The sequence below is a fragment of the Sinocyclocheilus anshuiensis genome, unplaced genomic scaffold (genome assembly GCF_001515605.1).
Source record: "Sinocyclocheilus anshuiensis isolate Anshui unplaced genomic scaffold, SAMN03320099.WGS_v1.1 scaffold222, whole genome shotgun sequence".
NCBI classification, from domain to species: Eukaryota; Metazoa; Chordata; class Actinopteri; order Cypriniformes; family Cyprinidae; genus Sinocyclocheilus; species Sinocyclocheilus anshuiensis.
This window is the reverse complement of record NW_015542408.1, coordinates 2327922-2347969: the sequence shown is the minus strand read 5'-3', so window position 1 is coordinate 2347969 and position 20048 is coordinate 2327922. Positions and strand designations below refer to the sequence as shown.

General features: G+C 36.3%; 1 protein-coding gene, 1 non-coding gene and 1 pseudogene across 2 annotated transcripts; 1 reads left to right on the top strand and 2 right to left on the bottom strand.

Moving 5' to 3' along the window:
- Nucleotides 1–247: 247 nt before the first annotated feature.
- On the top strand, nt 248–7652 carry LOC107693162 (saccharopine dehydrogenase-like oxidoreductase). The gene is made up of 12 exons (XM_016492444.1): nt 248–597; nt 2015–2127; nt 2927–3007; nt 3357–3486; nt 3593–3642; nt 3758–3888; nt 4167–4284; nt 5338–5457; nt 5582–5638; nt 5821–5932; nt 6021–6102; nt 6984–7652. The coding sequence occupies exons 1-12, from the start codon at nt 399–401 to the stop codon at nt 7072–7074; spliced, it is 1284 nt and encodes a 427-aa protein (XP_016347930.1). The 5' UTR covers nt 248–398; the 3' UTR covers nt 7075–7652.
- trnae-cuc (transfer RNA glutamic acid (anticodon CUC)) lies at nt 6697–6768 on the bottom strand. The gene has a single exon. It is a non-coding gene; the product is annotated as a tRNA-Glu (tRNA).
- Nucleotides 7653–10569: 2917 nt separating the features above from the next.
- The window catches only part of LOC107693071 (kinesin-like protein KIF28P), a 12534-nt pseudogene continuing 3055 nt past the window's right edge, over nt 10570–20048 (bottom strand).

Sequence of the window (20048 nt, the reverse complement as noted above, 5' to 3'; positions counted from 1 at the left end):
CAATCAAAAACGAGCTGACGTGACGTATTTCACGGTTGTGTTCTAGATGTACTGTATGCGTATGCTCGACGCAATTCTTCTTTGGTCAACAACACTTAAAATATTTGCTTGATTCTGCGTAATTTTTGTAATTACAACAACTTCTAAATCGATGTACAATTATCTAACGAATCCTCGTCTGGGCATCCATCTTCCTCCGTCATTTTATTGATTATCCTCCGTCATTATCCTATTTATTCAGCGGGTGCGCATACAAAGCTGCACATCGATGACGCTCTTGAATGAACCTCGACTTGTAGGCGTCAGCGGAAGTTTGTGTCAGTCCTTCTCCGTCAGGTGTTCGTCGCGCGGATCGCAGTCCGTCTCTTCCAGTATCAGTCCAGACGATCAGCGGCGCTATGGCGGCGTTCAGTACCTCATCCAGCAGGCCCTACCACATCATCATCTTTGGCGCTTCTGGTTTCACGGGGCAGTTCGTGGTGGAGGAGGTGGCCCGCACCGCATCCGAGGGTCCCAAGGGGAGTCTGAAATGGGCCGTAGCCGGCAGGAACAGAGCCAAGCTGGAGAAAGTTGTGGAGCAGGCCGCCGGAGCTCTCAGTGCGTCAAGCCTCCTTCAATTATGCTAGATTTACTTTAAACGTCTACATTTGAATTTAGTGAACTGATATAACCGTTCAATACGCTTTCGCTCCAAAAAATACCATAGTTTCTGCAAAAATACCATAGTACAGTTATTTTTTAGCTTTGTAAAATCATCAAAAGTGTTTCAGAAATGTTCTTGGCTTGTTTCATTCATTGATTGATGATTGCTGTGGTAATATCTGCTGGTCACAACTAGGAACTATGGTATTTTAGACAACTTTTGGTGACGATGGTATTTTTGTAATGCAATAGATGTTGCAAGACAAAAGAAAAAATCTGAACTATTACTGAGTTCATATGAGTGCATCATGCATTGATGTCGATGAATGATATGTATTCATTTCGCATGTGCGTAGAACTAGTATGACTATGACGGTTATTACTGTTAAGTAAAACCGTTACAATTAGTTTAATATGGAAATAAAGTATAAATATTTTAAACTTAAACTAAATTAAAATTAGAAATGCTGCCTTGAATGAATAGCAAATACATTTCAGACACAAATGACTTGCTGTAAATTACTAACTGTATTTACAACTGAAATACAAAATGAAACTAATAGTAATATTTAAAATGTCAAAAGCACATAAAATGATTAAAATAATTTTAAGTATATATATTGCATGATAATTTAATCTTTTAACAGTTAAAATGCTAAGTCTCCTAATAAAAAAAAGAAAAGTTGCATTGTACATTTGACCTCTCAATGCTCAGCAGATGTCACATATTTATATTAGCAAATTTAGGGATTTTTCCACTCTGCAGAGATATTTACTGATGTTTTGCATCTTTTGAAAAAGTTCTTGAAAACTTTTGAAAAGTTGACTTTGACCCACATCATGGCAATCGGTAGTGAACTGTTTTTCTTTAATGCTTGATACTGTTCTGCTTTGCCTAATAAATGCCTTTGTGTGGGACATTGCATTGTTCAGCTTGGATAATCTACATGCATTTTTTAAACAATAGGCTCTTTGGTCATGGTGGTCTTCAGAGACGGTTTAATTAATCCTCAACAGCTGATGGAAAATTATATTCCAGTGACATATTCAATGCCTTTCATCACGCAGCTTTGAATGGATGGGCTCAAGCAGAACATTTGCGCAGAGTTAAATTTAGATTTCAGTAAGAATTAATTTAGCCAGACGGGTCACTGAATAAAGATAGGACTGTTTAGGATTCCTTTTAGTGAAAGTTATCTGATCTTAGTGGACAAACTGAATTGTTTATGACATGGAGTTTGGCCTAGACCGTTTTGCATTTATGCAGTAAATCGTAATCTTGAATAATGTACAGTCTCACCAGTTTGCATTAAATATAACACATAACCCAGCAGAGTTTGCCTAAATAATATCGTAAAATGATTGTTCTCAGGTAAGCCGGAGCTGAAGTCGGAGGTAGATATTCTCGTCGCAGATGTCAGCGATCTGGATTCACTGGCTGTCATGTGCAAACAGGCTGTTATTGTGCTCAGCTGTGTGGGGCCTGTAAGTACGCAAGACTGTAGCACACAGAATCCCTTGTATATGAGCTGTATTATATATGATATATGTCATAAAACATCAGGCTATTGATTAATAACTTTTTGCAATATAACACTGATGTTTACCCAGCTTGCTACATCAGGTTGATAACTGTATGTGGTTATGCAATACCGTCCTTCAAACAAGATAATCACATTTGTACATTGAACATCAGATGATCTTGTATTAAGGGTCGGTCACAATAAACTTTTCGTTCCATTGAATTCCATTCATACGCAAGCAAATGCGGGAGACCTGGAAATGAAAGCCCATGTGAAAGAGTTTTGTATGCATTGCTCAAAGAAATTTCAGATGGTTAAAATCTAGTGTGACTACAGCTTTCGATTTTTTTTTTTTATATAATTATTATTATTATTATTATTTTTGTAATATTTGTCATGTCATATCTAAAGGAGTAAAGAGATTGTTTTTTCCCCAGATATTTTTAGTCAATAGTATACATTTTTGTATAGAATATTGTATACATTTTTTATTTACGCTACCGTTTAAAAGTTTGGGGTCAGTAAGGCGGGTTTTATGCTAAGCAAGGCTGCATTAATTTGATCAAAAATACAGTAAAACTGTAATATTGTGAAATATTGCAATTCAGAATAACTGTAATTTATTCCTGTGATGCAAAGCTGAATTTTCAGCATCATTATTTACTCCAGTCTCTCACATGATCTTTCAGAAACCATTCTAATATGCTAAATTGCTGCTGCTCATTATATTACTAATTCAGAACTTTGATATTTTTCTACAGTATCGATTTTTTGGTGACCCTGTTGTCAAGTCGTGTGTGGAGAACGGAGCACACTGCATTGATATCTCTGGAGAACCACAGGTGCTTTTCCTGACACTTTGTTCTTTTATCATGATCAAAATCAAAATAACAATAAAACCATAAATTGGCATTGATCATAACAGGTCATAACAATATTACAGTCAACATGAAGTATTCACAATACTTCCATAATGTGACAGTCCTGCGTGAAACAGGAAAAGGAAATGTGCTAGTTATTTTGATAAAAGGTTATGAAGACCTATTCTTTGGAATAACATGATGAATTATAAGACCACCAATGTGTATCAAGCAAATTCGGTCTATTATGATTTAATGTTGACTTGACATTTTGGTTCGTGTGCAAACCCAAAATACAGAAATGAATGTGTATATGTTCTATTTGCTGCAGTTCCTGGAGAGTATGCAGCTGAACTACCATGACCAGGCTGCTGGAAATGGTGTCTACATTGTGGGAAGCTGTGGTTTTGACTCCATTCCTGCAGACATGGGTGTCATTTATACCAGGGACCAGTTTAAAGGCATGTTTGTCATGCTATATTATATTATAAAACAAATTATATAACTATATCCTTAATTATATACATTTACATATTAATACATGACATTTTTTGTTTCCATTACCAGGGACACTAACAGCCGTTGAGAGCTTTTTGACTGCAAGTGCAGGGCCAGAGGTCGGTGTTCTTAAGTTTTAAACGTGAAAAGCTCTAAGCACTGAAATAGTCTGTGTTTTTAAAAGGCCTTTGTGTTTAAGTGTCAGCTGACCCACATTCCGGTGTGTGCTCGTAGGGAGGCTGCATCCATGATGGCACCTGGCAGTCGGCCATCTATGGCTTAGCCGACAGCAACAAGTTGCGGAGCCTCAGGAAGAAGTTCGGTCACAAGCCTCTCCCTGTGGTGGGGCCTAAAATTAAAAGGAGGTGTGTATGACAACCATTAGAATTTGTATTTCATCGGCAGTATTTCAAGAAGTCCATTTATAATGGTTTTTCATAACCATTTTCCACTCTTTGGGGTCAATTTTGACATTTTTGTGAGGGGTAAGAATTTTTTATATTTTGAAGGAAGTCTCTTATGCTTACCAAGGCTGCATTTTTTCAAATAAAAATATAGTCAAACAAGTAATACTCTGAAATGTTAATGTGCTCATGAATATGCTCATGTCTGTTTTTAACAAAAAGTTAATTTCTATTTACAGGGGCACACTGTTTTATAGTAACGAGTTGCAGCAATATGCAATTCCGTTCATGGGTACCGACCCATCAGTGGTGAAAAGGACCCAGCGCTACTTAACTGAAGAACTCAATGAGTCTCCGGTAAGTCATTCAATCTTTTAAATTGAATAATGCTGTGTATATATACATATATATAAATCTAAAAATATTTTTATATATAATATATAAAAATAAATATATTAGTGCTGAAATAACTAAAACTGAAAGCAAAATAAAAAAAATTACAAAAACACATTAAAAAAAAAAAACACTAGTTCAGTATCAAAGAACAACCCCACAATTATGCATTTTAAATTCGAATTTTTATAACTTCAAATTTTGATCATATTTAAGTACAAAATTCGAATTTAGTTTTCAGACATTTTGACAGCCCTAGTACAAACGGGAGTGTCACCGAGTTTAACTCAACACTTGAACCAGTTAAACTGGACTGGACTGAAACTAGCTGAAACAGTAAACGCATGAGGTTTTAGAAGAATGAGAACATTGACTTATATTCATAAATTCATAGACTTTGTTTCAATAGTCTTTTCTCATAAGTCAGTGTGATTCAGCTGTGAAGGCAGTTCAGCAAGTTGTGCACCTGAAAATCGGGTCTTAAAAAACAAAAACTACCCACACACAACATGAGAGTTGTCCCCCTGCTGTGTGGAATAAAAATGTTTTATATATATATATATATATGTGTGTGTGTGTGTGTGTGTGTGTGTGTGTGTGTGTGTGTGTGTGTGTGTATGAAGAGTTTATTTGCAAAAACAGATACCTCCGTGTTTTAAAAGTTTTTGTGTTTTATTGTGTTAGTTAGCTGCATTTTTTTGTTATTTTCTTAACCTAATCAAAATAACCCAACTGCAGTTTGATTGAGATTAATTGGAATGCACAATGAAAAACATGATTTTTGAAAATTGTTAAAAACTTAAGTTATCTCAGAAGAGAGTTATCAAGAGTAAGATATGCAAAAATAAGGCATATTGACTTGACTGTCATATTCATTCACATCAAAATCAAATAAAATTTGGCATCTACCTTGACTATAGACTAAACAAAATTACAGCATTGCTATAAAATGACCTGCATTTCCATAAATATTTTGATAGGTTTTACATGTACTGGCACTCTGCATGTTTCTTACAGGTTCAGTATGGAGCGTATGTTGGCGTCGGTGGTATTTCCAACATTTTCAAACTTGTCTTCGCTGGATTGATGTTCTTTTTCTTTGTAAAGTTCAGCTTTGGCAGAAATCTCCTCATTAAGGTAAAACATACTGTATCATGTTGTGAAAGCTACGGCATATTTAATGCAAAAACACTGCAGTTAATTTGATGCCTACATTTTAATTTATGGATCTTGTGTAATCAAATATATACTTTGTCTGCAGTTTCCAGAGTTTTTCTCATTCGGCTTCTTCTCCAAAGCAGGTCCAACTAGAAAACAGGTATTATACTCACATCATCATCATCATCATCTAGGCCAGGGCTGTCCAAACTCGGTCCTGGAGGGCCGGTGTCCTGCAACTCTGCAGGACACCGGCCCTCCAGGACCGAGTTTGGACAGCCCTGATCTAGGCTATCAGCTCTATTTTTTAGGATCGGTTTCATTTAAATGTGATATCTGCAGATGGAGGGCTCCTCTTTCCGTTTCATCTTTCTTGGAGAGGGTTACACTGAAGGTTCAGACCCTAGTGAGGGCAAACCCAATGGCAAGATCCGCACTCTGGTCAAAGGACCAGGTAACGTATTCAGATCTGCCTCATATTAATGTAGCTACATCAGTGCATATTTCCCATATCCATCATTTTGGTGCGTGGTGTTTTCCAGAGGTAGGATATGTTGCCACACCAATCGCTATGGTTCAAGCGGCTCTTACCATGTTAAACGAATCAGATTCTCTTCCAAACACGTGAGTCCAGCCATATACGAGGTCAAAACTAAACCGAAATAAACAGTTTGTATTGTTAGTTCACCCAAAGCTGAAAATTCTCACCCTCAAGCTGTTCAAAACCTGGATGAATTTCTTCTGTTGAACACAAATTTTAAGATATTTTGAAGAATGTTAAAGTGTGAGTGATGTGATATGTGGCCAAGTATGGTGACCCCTACTCGACCTGGATGAATTTCTTCTGTTGAACACAAATTTTAAGATATTTTGAAGAATGTTAAAGTGTGAGTGATGTGATATGTGGCCAAGTATGGTGACCCATACTCGGAATTAGTGCTCTGCATTTATCCCATCCAAAGTGCGCACACACACACAGCAGTGAACACACACACGGGGCAGTGGGCAGCCATTTTTTTTGTTGCGGCGCCCGGGGAGCAGTTGGGGGTTCGGTGCCTTGCTCAAGGGCACCTCAGTCGTGGTATTGAAGGTGGGAGAGAGCGTTGTACATTCACTCCCCCCACCTACAATCCCTGCCGGTACGAGACTCGAACCCGCAACCTTTGGGTTACGAGTCCTACTCTCTAACCATTAGGCCACGACTTCCCCCAAAGAGCATTCCCTGACCGGGAATCGAACCCGGGCCGCGGCGGTGAGAGCGCCGAATCCTAACCACTAGACCACCAGGGAAATGTTGTTACACAAACAGTGTAGAAATACTGAAAAACAAGAAAATACTATGGAAGGCAATTAGGACCAGCAACTGTATAGTTACCAACATTCTTCTTTTGTGAAACATATACAGGTTTGGAACAGTTTGAGTGATGACAGAATTTTCATTTTTGGGTGATCTGTCCCTTTAAGTGGCATATTCTGAATGTATATTATTGGGTGATTCTCCACAGCGGCGGGGTTTACACTCCAGGAGCGACGTTCGCCAAGACCACCCTCATCGACCGCCTCAACAAACACGGCATTCAGTTCTCCGTCCTTTAAGTGAGAGATTAAACAGGGCTCAACCGGCTTGACTAACATCAGTCTATTCATTTGCTTGCTTGAGCATAGAGAAGTCTTGTTGCTATTTAAAGCTTCCTTACAGTGTTGCTGTTTTCCGGTTTAGTGTCCTCGCTTGTGCATGGTACGCTGGGATGGGGTTGTTAGCATGCACTCTGCTCAAATGGCTGAGAAATTTGCACTACGAGTGTGGAGCAAACACTCTTGAAATCCCTCCATTTGATCACGTTTAATTTAGAAAATTTGACTTTTTTTTTTTTGCATTGTTTTTATCACTAACAGAAATGCTAATTCTCACAGATGACAGACATCTCTAAAGACATTTAAAAACACACCCAGAGTTGAGAGAAATATAGTTTGAGTAAGAAAAAGAACTAGTTTTTGTAATTGTCATGAGTTGTTATATTTGTGAATCCTGTAACTGTAGCAGAACAGTTTAACTAATACAAGAAATGAGAGAAAAAATGTTTTCGAGACCAATGAATCTGTGAGTTATTTGAAAGATTGCAGAATGTTGTTCTGGTTTGTTTCTAACTAAATAAAGAACATATCAAACTGTATTATTTGTCTAATATGTAACTGAAATGTAGTTGCTTAGTGTATACGGCCTACTTTTATAGTCTGTGAAACTCTATGCAGTATGTCACGACATAATTCATGCAATTTTGCGTTAAAATAATAATTATTGAGGGCTGGGTTGACAATATCGATTTTTCGATTCTAACCAATGCTTATTTTGATGAACCACTGTTTCTTAAATCCCTGACTTGTGAACAAAATTTCATTAAACCTTATTAGTAACACTTCTGAATCGCCATAAGCTTTGTGCTTTCTTACTTTTCACATGAAACAAAGTCTCAGCTTTCAAGTTCTGTCAATGTAATCACAAAAATCAAACAAATACCTTTAATGTAGCGTGACATCGCTGTAGCCCCTCAGTTAAGGCGGCACATGGACAGATCATCTCTACCTCTTTACTACTAGCTATAGCACGAAATTCTGTAGCTAACTGTGAAACCTTGGACCCCCTCTTCCCTCGTCCGGGCAAAAAATAAAATACTAGCCTAGCTTATTGTGTCCACTTCTACTGCAAAAGTTACCTCTGACAATTCCAGCTCTTAAGAGGCCAACACAACAAGCAAACAGCACAGTTATCACCAAAATAAAACCGCTCATTTGAGTAAAATGCAAATCACAAAATCGGAGTGCACTTCAGCGCAGTATGGATGCAAGACACCCCTCCTACCACACAAAACCAACAACATTTTAATGTAGGCATTTAAAGACACATCATTATGACAGCGCTCACAGCAAAGCAAATCAGCGACAGACCCTTCAGCACCATATACGGTAAACAGCGAACGTGGCATTTAGCAACCTGCTACCACAAACAAGCAATGCTGGTAATAAATATGTTATTTTCTGATAATATTATTAGATTGGCATATACGTAACATACAAAAAAAAATGTCATTATTGTGCATAATTACAGCAAATATTCAAAATGATCGCAGAGTTGGTTCATTTAAAGCCTGACCACTAATTAGGCAAAATGACTGTTTCCCAAATAAATCTTGACATATGCTAAACAGTGGCAGCAACGGCCAGAATACAATGTCAGCACGGCGGCCTGATAGAGTTCAAATAACTTACACATTGATTATGGAAATGCTTGAAAAGGCGTGTAAATGCTGGGACTTAAATGCCTCTCAGAAGCTCTGCACCAAATTAGCCTCTGGTGTAGGTCTTCCTTTTCCAATTAACTCCAATTTTTCATTTAAGGTTCATCTTGAAAATGGCATATTTAACCCCCACACAATAGTGACCGTAAAGTTTTTAATTTATAAAGCTCTAAAAATTTTACTGGCTGGTGTTTTAGTGCATTTTCTGCAAATATGGAAAAAAAATAAAGGATCTCGATTAAATATGTGCAGTGTCACATGTTTAGTGCAAATTGTCACATGACCAGAGCAGTTTACTTCCTGTTTGCACCTTGATAATATGATTGCTGTATCGAAGCTCCAAAACAAAAGGCTAGTAAAGTGTTAACATAAAGATATGACAAAGGTTTTTGGTACACTTTATCTTTAAGGTGTCTAGTATTAATATATTAATTCACAGTTATTCGGTTTTGTTTAGTGTGGACAAAGAATGAGTAAACATGTTGGCAACAAGTGACTGGTGGGATAATAACTATTTTAGTTTGTTATCTTAGTATACCTATTCAGTGTTTTGTGTATAATAGCAACCATAGAATGTGATGAAACAGTTTAAAATGGGTTAATAACTGGGCTGAGATATATAAGAATTTTGATGACCGCAGAAATAATTAAATTTCAGTATACACATTATCCCACTGGTCACTCACAACACACTTTTCCATAAAAATTTCCAAAAATAATTATTTCAAGGGGTTACTAATGACATCTTTTTGATATTTTCATGTCTGAGAAAAATTTGGGATTCAGTGGGTTAAATTCGCAACAATGTCCCGTCTAATCTTACCTGCTCTTCCATAGTGAACGAGGTACTCTAGTCGTTCCCCACGGAAGTTCAGCAGCCCCTCACTGCAGAACAAAAGATCCAGGGGGCGTGGTTGGATCCAGATCTAGGGGGTGGAGATGGGTGGGTTTACGGATCAGGGGGTGGAGACGGGTATGTTTAGGAATATGTATGATGGGAGGAGTTGGATCTGTATCCAACCACGCCCCCTGGATCTTGTGTTCTGCAGTGAGGCTCAAACCCCACCCATCTAGGTGTAATGACTGTCAATTTTAGTCTCTCATTGGCCCTCTGTAATGTGTAATTTATAGCTGGACCACCAATCACAGTGCTAATAGCATTGGGCTGGGCGTCCTTCATTTAACCCTTCACATTCCAACACAATCTCAATAGCCAGATTTAAAGGGTTTATTTCATAAATATTTTATTCAGTGTTCACTGTCAAATTATAAACTTGTAAAATAAAAAAAAAGAAACGAATGACTTTTTAAAAAATTTTAATTCATGTTTACATTTTTTTTTAGAGCAAAAAGATAAATCCCGCACACTATCCACACTTGCAAATGTATCAAAATAGGAATTTATTCACTCACAAGGTCCCATGACCTTCACCAGGCAACTTTTTTTTTTTTTTTTTAATGTTTTAAAATATTATTTTTACAATAGTTAAGTCCTCTCTGAGGGCCTCCTGATGGTTTCCCACTGTCATGTTCTCACTCAATTAATGTTTCAACCCTGAAAAGACACCAATAAAACCACTTGTAAACAATAATGTCATGTAAGTTACAATACATTTGCCTCAGGAAAGCCATTTAATGTCCATAAATATTTTTTATACAAATGATTTGCTAATTTTAACCTTTAATATTATAGTATTGTACCAACTGACAGGGTTCTCTTAGTCGAGAGTAATACGTGATATACAGTATATACCACATTTAACTCTTTCAAAATAATAGGTAGTGTCCCATTTTAAATGCACTCCTAAGTCAAGATCAGAGCATTAATAGTTTAAAAAAATGCAAATACAACATCTTTTTCATGAATCTAGTACTTTGTCAATCTTCAATCATGATTCAGTCTTACAAGTTCATGCAAGATGATTGATTTAATAGGCGTATCAAGACCAAATCCCAGACTTTTCTCTCTTTCGACACACAATGGCAGCCACATCCTGTTTGAGAGTGGTGACGCATTGTTCCAACTGTTCTGAAAAGTCCTTCAGGAGATATGCATGTTCATCCACAAACCATCTGAGACCCAGCAGGTCTGCTTCCTCCTATGGAAACACAAACGCACATTGTATAGGCAGTAGACATGTCACAGTCAAAGCATGCACAATCAAAAGGACATTCATGTCTGAACCACAGAGGCTGATTGGCATGACTAATAGATTGGGACTTGCACACTTACACTGGGTTTGTGTCCGCGCAGCCGCTGAAGTTGCCCCCTAACAGGTCATGCTGTGGTAGAACACTTTTAAAGCTTTGGCAAACTCAGCATCACAGCTGGGCCTCAGACTGCCTCTGCGCTCCTGCCGACCATGGTTATTCTCCACACCTGTGGCAGAAATAAGGGAGAATAACAATGTGTGTTACAAACTGAGCATGTTAGGTAATATAGTGGCCCACTCGTAGAAGAAATGCTGAGTTATTGTGTGAATACATTAGTGTTCTTGAATGTTTTAATGCTTGCTATTTTAACATTAATTATTTCTGATCTATGATTCCACAATAAGGAAAATGCAGACAGAATTGCAGAATACAGTCATAAAATTTAGAATTTAGAGTATAGCGCAGTCAGGAATGTCATGGAATTTGGCAAATTTCATACAGAAATATTACACATGTAGAAATTCAAAGTCTTCATGAAAACCCAATAAAATAAAAGTTTAACTTGAAGAACTTGTGACAGAAATGTATGTTCTTCTTAAAGTATGTTCAGATTGGACGTCTTATAATTATATGCTATTAACTGTAACTAAATAACTGTTGTCCTCATTTGTAAGTCGCTTTGGATAAAAGCGTCTGCTAAATGACTAAATGTAAAAGTAAATGTATATGCACTTCTATTAAAATTTTATTTTTTAAAGGAATATCACACTTTTTTCCAAGTTTTTTCCAAGCACTTTTGTTGCTATAAAATATACGATTTTTGTAAATTTTCATTTTATTGTATTTTAAAAGATTAATTAAATTGTGAAAGTTTTATGCCTTGATTTAATTACCAGCATGTTTGATAATAAATCTGTATTAAATCATAAATCCAGAAAAATGTAAACAATCAACACAGAATGTCTGAATTTTTTTTTTATAGGGTTCTTTTATTGCAAAAAAAATTTTTAAATGTGTAATTGTAATTTTTAAATAAACTTTTATGAATTAAATTGATTAGACATGCTTTTTGATTGTTAAAATTTAATTAAACCATTAAAACAGATTCCAGAAAAATTAAAACAGAAATTTTGGAAAAATAAAATGGAATTCTGAAAAAATAAAACAGATTGCATAGAGCCTTAAAAATGTAGATTTTGTTAAACTTTTAATAAATTGATGTTATATTGTATACGTCTCATATTTTAAATTAATCAGACATGCTTTTTGATTACTAAAATCGAATTTAACCATTAAACCTGAATGTAGAAAAATTAAAACAGGAAAAATATGCAATCCAGAAAAATTAAACAAAAAACTTGGATTTCAATCCCGGACGAGCCCCCAATTTGTGTTTCACCCTGACCAATATCTTGACAGAGCAATAATATCCCGCATGACTTAACATAAAAAGTAGTTACCATTTCTGGCCGAGTTGAGCTGCTCTCTCAGAGCACTGTTTTCTTTCTTCAGCGCTGCGTTAGCATTTCTCAGCTGTTCCAAGTCCTGATGAAGGGCTCGGAGAGATAAGCTGAGGTCAGAGCCTCCGGTTTCTGCAGTCTAAACAAACATAAACACACATGCAACTTGAAAAAAGGTCTTGTATTCTGGTTCATTTTGGGTGTTAACAAACATAATGCACATTTATTGTAAACATCATATCTGTTTATTTACAATATATATATATATATATATATATACACACACACACACACAGTGTTCTGGTACTGATGCACTACTCTTGTCAATAATAATGCTGTCTTCTTGAGTCATCTTCACTCCGTCCATACAGGAGACTAATTCAGAACATCCTTCTACAAACACAAACAGGTTTATTTGAGAAGTTTAAGAATGCCTCAAAGGCAAATGGTTTGGTTTGATTCTTGTTACAGTTTCTACAGAATCTTTGTATTTTCTGTTATCAAATGACTTTATTATTTCAATCTCAACATACACTACTGTTCAAAAGTTTGGGGTCAGTAAAATAAAAAAAATAAATAAAAATTTTAAAAAGAAATTACTACTTTTAAAATATCCATTAAATTGATTAAGATTGTCAGTAAATATCTTTAGAATGCTACAAAAGATTCCTATTTCAAATAAACTGTTAAAAATTTGTATTTATCAAAGAATCCTGAAATGTATCACAGTTTTTGCAAAAATAATACACAAGTGTTTTCAAAATTGATAAGAAGAAATATTTCTTGAGCAAATCAGCATATTGTTAGACACTGAAGACTGGAGTAACGGCTGCTGAAAATTCAGCTTTGCCATCACAGAAAAAAATTACATTTCATAATATAGTTACATAGCCTTGGTGAGACTTCATTCAAAAACCCCAAACTTTTGAATGGTACGGTATAATATTTCTCGTATCAGAGACTTTTACCCTGTAGGCCCCACAGCTCCAGCACCAGGGCATTGCTCTGAAGGTAGTTGAGCAGTTCCTGAGAGGTTCTCCGAGCAGTGAACTGGACTCTGTGATCCAAGAGCGGGTTTACATTGTGCCACACCGCTGGAGTGTAGAGAGGCTGTGGACAGTCAAACACCTGAAACCTGTCAAGCAGAGTTCTGATCTTTAGTTGAACTTCAGTCTCTAGGCTATTAATTTAGACTTTAGTAGCATTACAAGGAAACTGATGCTTGCAGAATTCAAAATGGCATGGACCAAAACAGTAAAGTAAAGAATACAGAAGACAACTTCAGAAGGATCTGGATTTCAGGATTTTGGACACACTCTTAGATGATGATGATGCTTCCTACAGAACACAGAGCTCAAATAAGATTTAATTTCAAATAATCAACAGGGATGCAAATCATCAGAAACAGTGTTGTTACTGTAAATTCAAATATAAAAAAAGTCAACTGAAATGAAGCTGAAATAAAATAAAATATAAATATTACATGTAAAACTTTAACCAAATGAAAATTGTATTAAATTAAAAGTACTAAAACTACTAGCTGACATATTACTAAAACTGAAATAAAATAAATTAAAACTATTTAGAAATATTAAAATAACTAAAAATTAAACTAAATTTAAAATGAAAACTGAAAATATAAAAATAAAAGCCAAATATTTAGGTCCAAATTAATCTGGCGATGAATCTGATGATAATTATGGGACATGCAGAAGCACTATTGCTAAAATAAAACAAATACATTTTTAATAAATTAATATTTCATAAAATATCATAAATTAATATTTCATAAATAAATGAATCTTTCGTAAATTAATTTTGGGACACAGAGAAGTCTTATTTCTAATATAAAACAGAAATAAGATTTCACAAAATCTATACAAATACTTTATGAAGAGTTCAACAAACTTTCCATTACATATTGCCAGCACTGATCCGAACTAACCCGATCTGCACGCCTCTGTTCCGGGCCTCTTTAACCCAGCGTAGGCCACAGCACTGATCCAAGACCAGCTGAAAGTCCAGTCATTTCCCAAGCAGCTCTGACGGGTCTACAATATATAAATATCACAGCACCACTAATATTTCATTCGTTCAACACATTTCAATGCAGAAATGATACCCACAATCCCGTTGGGCTGCAGGGCACTAGCTGTGCCTGCAGTATGGCCTCCTCTGTTCCTTCCGGACCCACCACTTCCACCTGCTCCTCCAGAGGGATGCAAAACGCCAGGGACTGCAGCCACAGGTGCAGGGGCTCCAGAGGATCCCAGAACGGATTTCTGTCCCTGGGAAGAGCAGCTCGGTCTGCCCCCTCTCCTCCTACCACCTGCTGCTGGTACACCTCCTCCATCAGAAACTTACGGTTGACAAATTTGGCTTTGGACCACATCCACATCCATACCGAAGACAAAAAGCATGGACATTTAGATGATAACAGATCTAATGTTTTTATGAAAAGTCTGAAAGGCATAGCAGCAAAACTCGCCTGTTTAAATATAAGGGTCAGAGAAAAGGTGGAAAATAGGCATGTAAAATTAAATAAGGACTGCTTTTAGTGCAAAAAAAAAAAAAAAAACCTTGATTCGTATTTTATAAGTGAACTTGAGGGCAATAAAATGGATTGCTACAAAATGGTTCCTTCCAAACCTTGTATGAGTTTCTTTCTTCTGTTGAACACAAAAGAAGATATTTTGAAGAATGTTGGTAACCAAACAGTTGCTGGTAGCCATTGACTTCCATAATATGGACAAAATACTACACAAGTCAATGGCTACCAGCAACGTTTTGGTTACAAATATTCTGTTCAACAACAGAAGAAAGGAACTCATACAGGTTTGGAACAACATGAGATTGAGTAAATGATGACAAAATGTGTATTTTCGGGTAAACTATGCCTTTAATATCGGGTGAGATCCAGAACGTTTTTGTGCATGCTCTGAGATAATATAACATCAACAGCCTTGTGCTTCAGATCTACATGTAATTGCTGTAATTTCATTAGTCTCTTATTCAATTACACTAGCCCGTGTTTTCAAAAACATCTAATTACATTTTGGAAGACCACGTCAGCTGACATCTGTGTCAAACACTGGTTGACAGTCAAGACTTCTGTACATTCCTTTTTGAAGTCCTACTTTCTTCTGTACTCTGAGAAAGACTGTTGACATCCTTCTTGCTGCTCTTATGTGTCATGCATATCCAAAAAAGAAAGGAGCTTTATCTGTAATTAAATCAAATGCCAACAAATATCTCACCTGTTTGCTCTCCACAGATGTCTCACCTACTATACTCATACTCACCTTCTTTAACTCTTTAGATTAGCTTCTGTCACCATGGGCATCAGCTTTATATAGTCATAAAACACAGCCAGTAGTCAGGCTGGTGTGGTCCTGCAGGTGGTGTTATTGTTAACTAAAACCATTAGAAATCATTTTCATTAATTGAAATAAAGCTGAAATAAAATAAAATGCAAATATTAGCTGAAAAACTTTTTTAAAAAAAATTTTTTTCAATGAAATGCTGCCTGAGCAAAACAAAAACTAATACAAATAAATAAATAAATAAAAAATGAAATGAAAACTGAAAATATAAAAATTCTAATTCAAAATATTAATAAATTTGATAAAAGTACATAAATAATACTAAAATAACACTGGATGAATCCAAATTAAACAAACCTAAAAGATATCTAATCAAAAATAAACATTTCAATCGATTTAACACTTATGGTGGCCCTGATCATCACACATAGACTGAATGTGGAAGCCCTCAGCCGCTGCCAGCTCAGATTGGAAGTAATCATAATCATAACGACTCCAGTCCTCTACTGAGCGCTCCGAAGGGAAGCCGATGAACAGGTAAGTGCTGTTCGAAACCAAGACGAGTCGATCCTTCACTGGCAAGAGACAAAGGCTGTTTAACACTCAACTGGTTCAATATTAACTTAATACACACAGATCTACTTTCTCATTCATATTTGAAAATGCAAATCATGATGAATTGAGAAATGCCTTTATGGTTAAAGTGTTTTAAGCTTGTACACAGACAATAAAACACACCAAATGCTGCAGCTCTATCCTCTTAAGATACTGGCACTCCATTCACAATGACCTTTGACCCGGACACAGGAGTAATTGATACTCTCCTTTGCTGGTTTGAGAAAACGGCATGTTTCTCCTGAATCCTGAAAACAGGAAAACTAAATATCAGCTCACATTTGTTGAAAAACACTTTGAAAAATGACTTAATAAATGGTCAGACACAACATTAATGTTCATTATGGGATGCATATGTAGCATATATTGAGATACAATCTAGTAATTTTTCTCCAGCTTGACTCACCCTAGACCCCTGATACAGAGTGATCTGGGCGAGTTGTCTGCCAGACCAATGTCGCATTCAACTTCTCATAAAAAAACATATATTGCATTCAGTTAATATATGGATATAACTGGTCTGATGTCACTATTGTAAGACAAACTCACCTTCCTGAATGAAGAGTTTCACAACACCAGACAGCTGAGCATCCTCATTGATGTTCATTATGTACGGGTGCATCTGCATCATCCTTCATTCCTAAAGTGGGAAGAGATTTCCAAGAATGGTAAATAAATGAGGGAAAGGATTCTTAATTGCTGGAGGGAACTATCCATAAGTGTTGTTATTTTTGTAACTAAAATTACAACTAAAACTATTTAAAATGTTTTTTTGTTAATTAAAATAAAAATATATATATACACACACACACACACACACACATATATACAGGGTTTCTGCATGATTTTTAAGCTCAAATTTAAGACCTTTTTAAGACCTGCACAAATAAAATTAATACCATATGAGCGGGGTAGGGCAATGTCTATAGTACCATATTAAACTGTAAAATTACTGTAAAAAGCATAACTTACAGTTTAGATACATGTTTTCACAAAAACAAAAAGTTTTATAAAATGAAAAAGTTTACATTTCAGCCTTTAAACCATTTTAAAGAAAATAGATGAGTCAAAAGTATTAATTATTATATTAATTTAAACAATTATTATCAATAAATTATTATATCAATTAAATAACTTAAATTAGAGGTGTGCGATATTGACAAAAAATAATATATAGATACATTTCTGGAATATTATCAATAACGATAATTAGACAATATTTTGCTGAGTGTGTTATTGTGCTGATATCTTATCTCTAATTGTGCTGACAGCTGACTCCTGAATTTTTTTATATTCTTCATATTCTGTGTGGTCAGTTCACAGCAGTGATAGAAATTAATTATTTCCAACAAGTTTTATGGGCATTTTTATCTTTAAGCCATTTTTTCTAAAAGTGTGCACTATCTTTTGGGTCAAATTCTTGCTTTTGGGCTGTTACCAAGCAAATGAAATCAGTATCAACAAAATGTATCTTTGCAATGCAGAGGAAACATGGAAGCTGCATTTAGATGTATTTACACACTGTTTAATGAAGCTCTGAGGGACATGGAATACTAACCTGCAGTTACAAATGCATAAATAATGTTTTTATATTTTAAACATAAAACATTAAAAAGTGATGTTTGAAATTATTTAAAAAATGAAAGGGTACCTTAAAGGGATACTCCACCCCAAAATGAAAATTTTGTCATTAATCACTTACCTCCATGTCGTTCCAAACCCCTAAAAGCTTTGTTCGTCTTCGGAACACAATTTAAGATATTTTGGATGAAAACCGGGAGGCTTGTGACTGTCCGATTGACTGCCAAGCAAATTACACTGTCAAGGTCCAGAAAAATATGAAGGACATCATCAGAATAGTCCATCTGCCACCAGTGGTTCAACCGTAACGTTATGAAGCGACGAGAATACTTTTTGTACGTGAAGAAAACAAAAATAACGACTTTATTCAACAATTCGTCTCCTCTGTGTCTCTCCGCATCACTGTAGTGCCATTTTGGAGAATATCCGCTGAATGCAAGCAGCGTACGCTATTCTGTCAGCCGCGACACAAGGATCGTTTTCTACGTGTATTTACGCTTTGATTTGAACAAAAACAGCGCATCCGTGCAGTGCGGCTGACACAGAATAGCGTACGCTGCTTGTGTTTAGCGCCATTTTGGAGAATATCCGCTGAACGCAAGCAGCGTATGCTATTCGTGGTGGCAGACGTGGTGTAATTGGTGCTTCCAGGATTGGTCACGCCCGAGGTGATTCCCATAGTGAGATACCGAATGAATGTTTGAAAGAGAACAGGTCTTTGGATGTTTTTCCATACTAAAGCAATCACGTGTTTAGCTTGTATCAAACTAAAATCTATGAGCTTCTTTTTGCTTGCATTTACTGACACATTTTCAGGATATATATGCAATAAACACAGCTTTGGTTCCATAGGAATATTTTCTCTGGTCATTTCACAGACCACACCGAGAAACTTCCAGAACATTTGCAGCTCCCTACACTCCCACATACAATGAAACAATGTACCAATTTCGTCTTTACATTTTATACACGTATCCGGAATGTTAGAATTAATCCTATGTAATTAAACGGGTAATATATGAAGAGTTTGGTTCCAAAACACGATAAACCCCATTTTTTTTTAAAAATCGAGTTCCTGCCAAAATCAGTATTATATCTGGTCAGTATTGAAAAGTCAATTTTTAATTTTACGCAAAATGCGATATCTGCCGTGTTATTCTGTCACGTTTTCTCCCTATCTTTCCAAACCGCGACAAACGCCAGTCTCCCTTCTCCGCAGAATGCGATACATCCGCTCAACCAATCACAGTGCACCATTCCACGCATTGTAAACAGTAACTGACAAGCTACGCAATATCACGCTCATAATCGCTGATGAATCACCTTCGATTATGAATGCGATATTGCGTAGCTTGTCAGTGATCTACGGCTCTGTGTATTAAATGCCACTCCATCTGAAAGCACGTGATGGAGATTTACTACTAATCACAGAACCGGCTTTACTGACGAGATGCGCATGACAATCGCATGCGATTTAATTTTGACGGCATTGATGAACCTGTGGTGGTTTCAGCGGTGGGAATCATAATCAGTGGGAATCAGAAACAGAAGCTATTAATAAGATTAGTATTGACCAAGTTCAGAGGCTGTCATATGTGGATCAACTTACTTTGTTGTGAATTTTGAACAGTTTCAATATGAAAAATAACTTTTATATTGATTCAATGGATTTATTGCATTTTGGGAAAAACCCGAAGACTCGAGAGATGAACTAAGCAATTCTCTTTCCGGCTCAGACTGCATTGGTTAGCTTATGGGGCTGTCACGTGATGAACGAACGACTCGAAAACCCGAAGACTGGAAACAGGTGAACTACTTGACTAATTCCAGTACAGAACCTATAAGACCTCATGCGCGACTGAACGAATCACTCTCCGAGAGGACTCGTTCTTCCCGAGTCATTAAAGATTCGTTCAAAATGAACGAATCGTTCAAGAACGACCCATCACTAGTGTCCCGGCGCGATAAGACAAAAACAATAAAACCCATTATAAACGAGGCATTTGTTGCATCCAGTGGGGACATAATTACTGATTATAATGACTTATACTGTCTTTTACGCTTTGCGTTGCATTGCATCGCACCGCGTAAACATAAAACCATGTCTGCATTTGTGATCGGAGAAACGACAAACAACAAGC

What these genes read in the sequence shown, in the direction of transcription:
- LOC107693162 (XM_016492444.1), top strand. Translation starts at nt 399, where the DNA reads ATGGCGGCGTTCAGTACCTCATCCAGCAGGCCCTACCACATCATCATC. An exon ending in GCAGGCCGCCGGAGCTCTCA is followed by an intron (nt 598 to 2,014) that starts GTGCGTCAAGCC and finishes GATTGTTCTCAG; the next exon opens with GTAAGCCGGAGCTGAAGTCG. An exon ending in GCAGAAATCTCCTCATTAAG is followed by an intron (nt 5,458 to 5,581) that starts GTAAAACATACT and finishes CTTTGTCTGCAG; the next exon opens with TTTCCAGAGTTTTTCTCATT.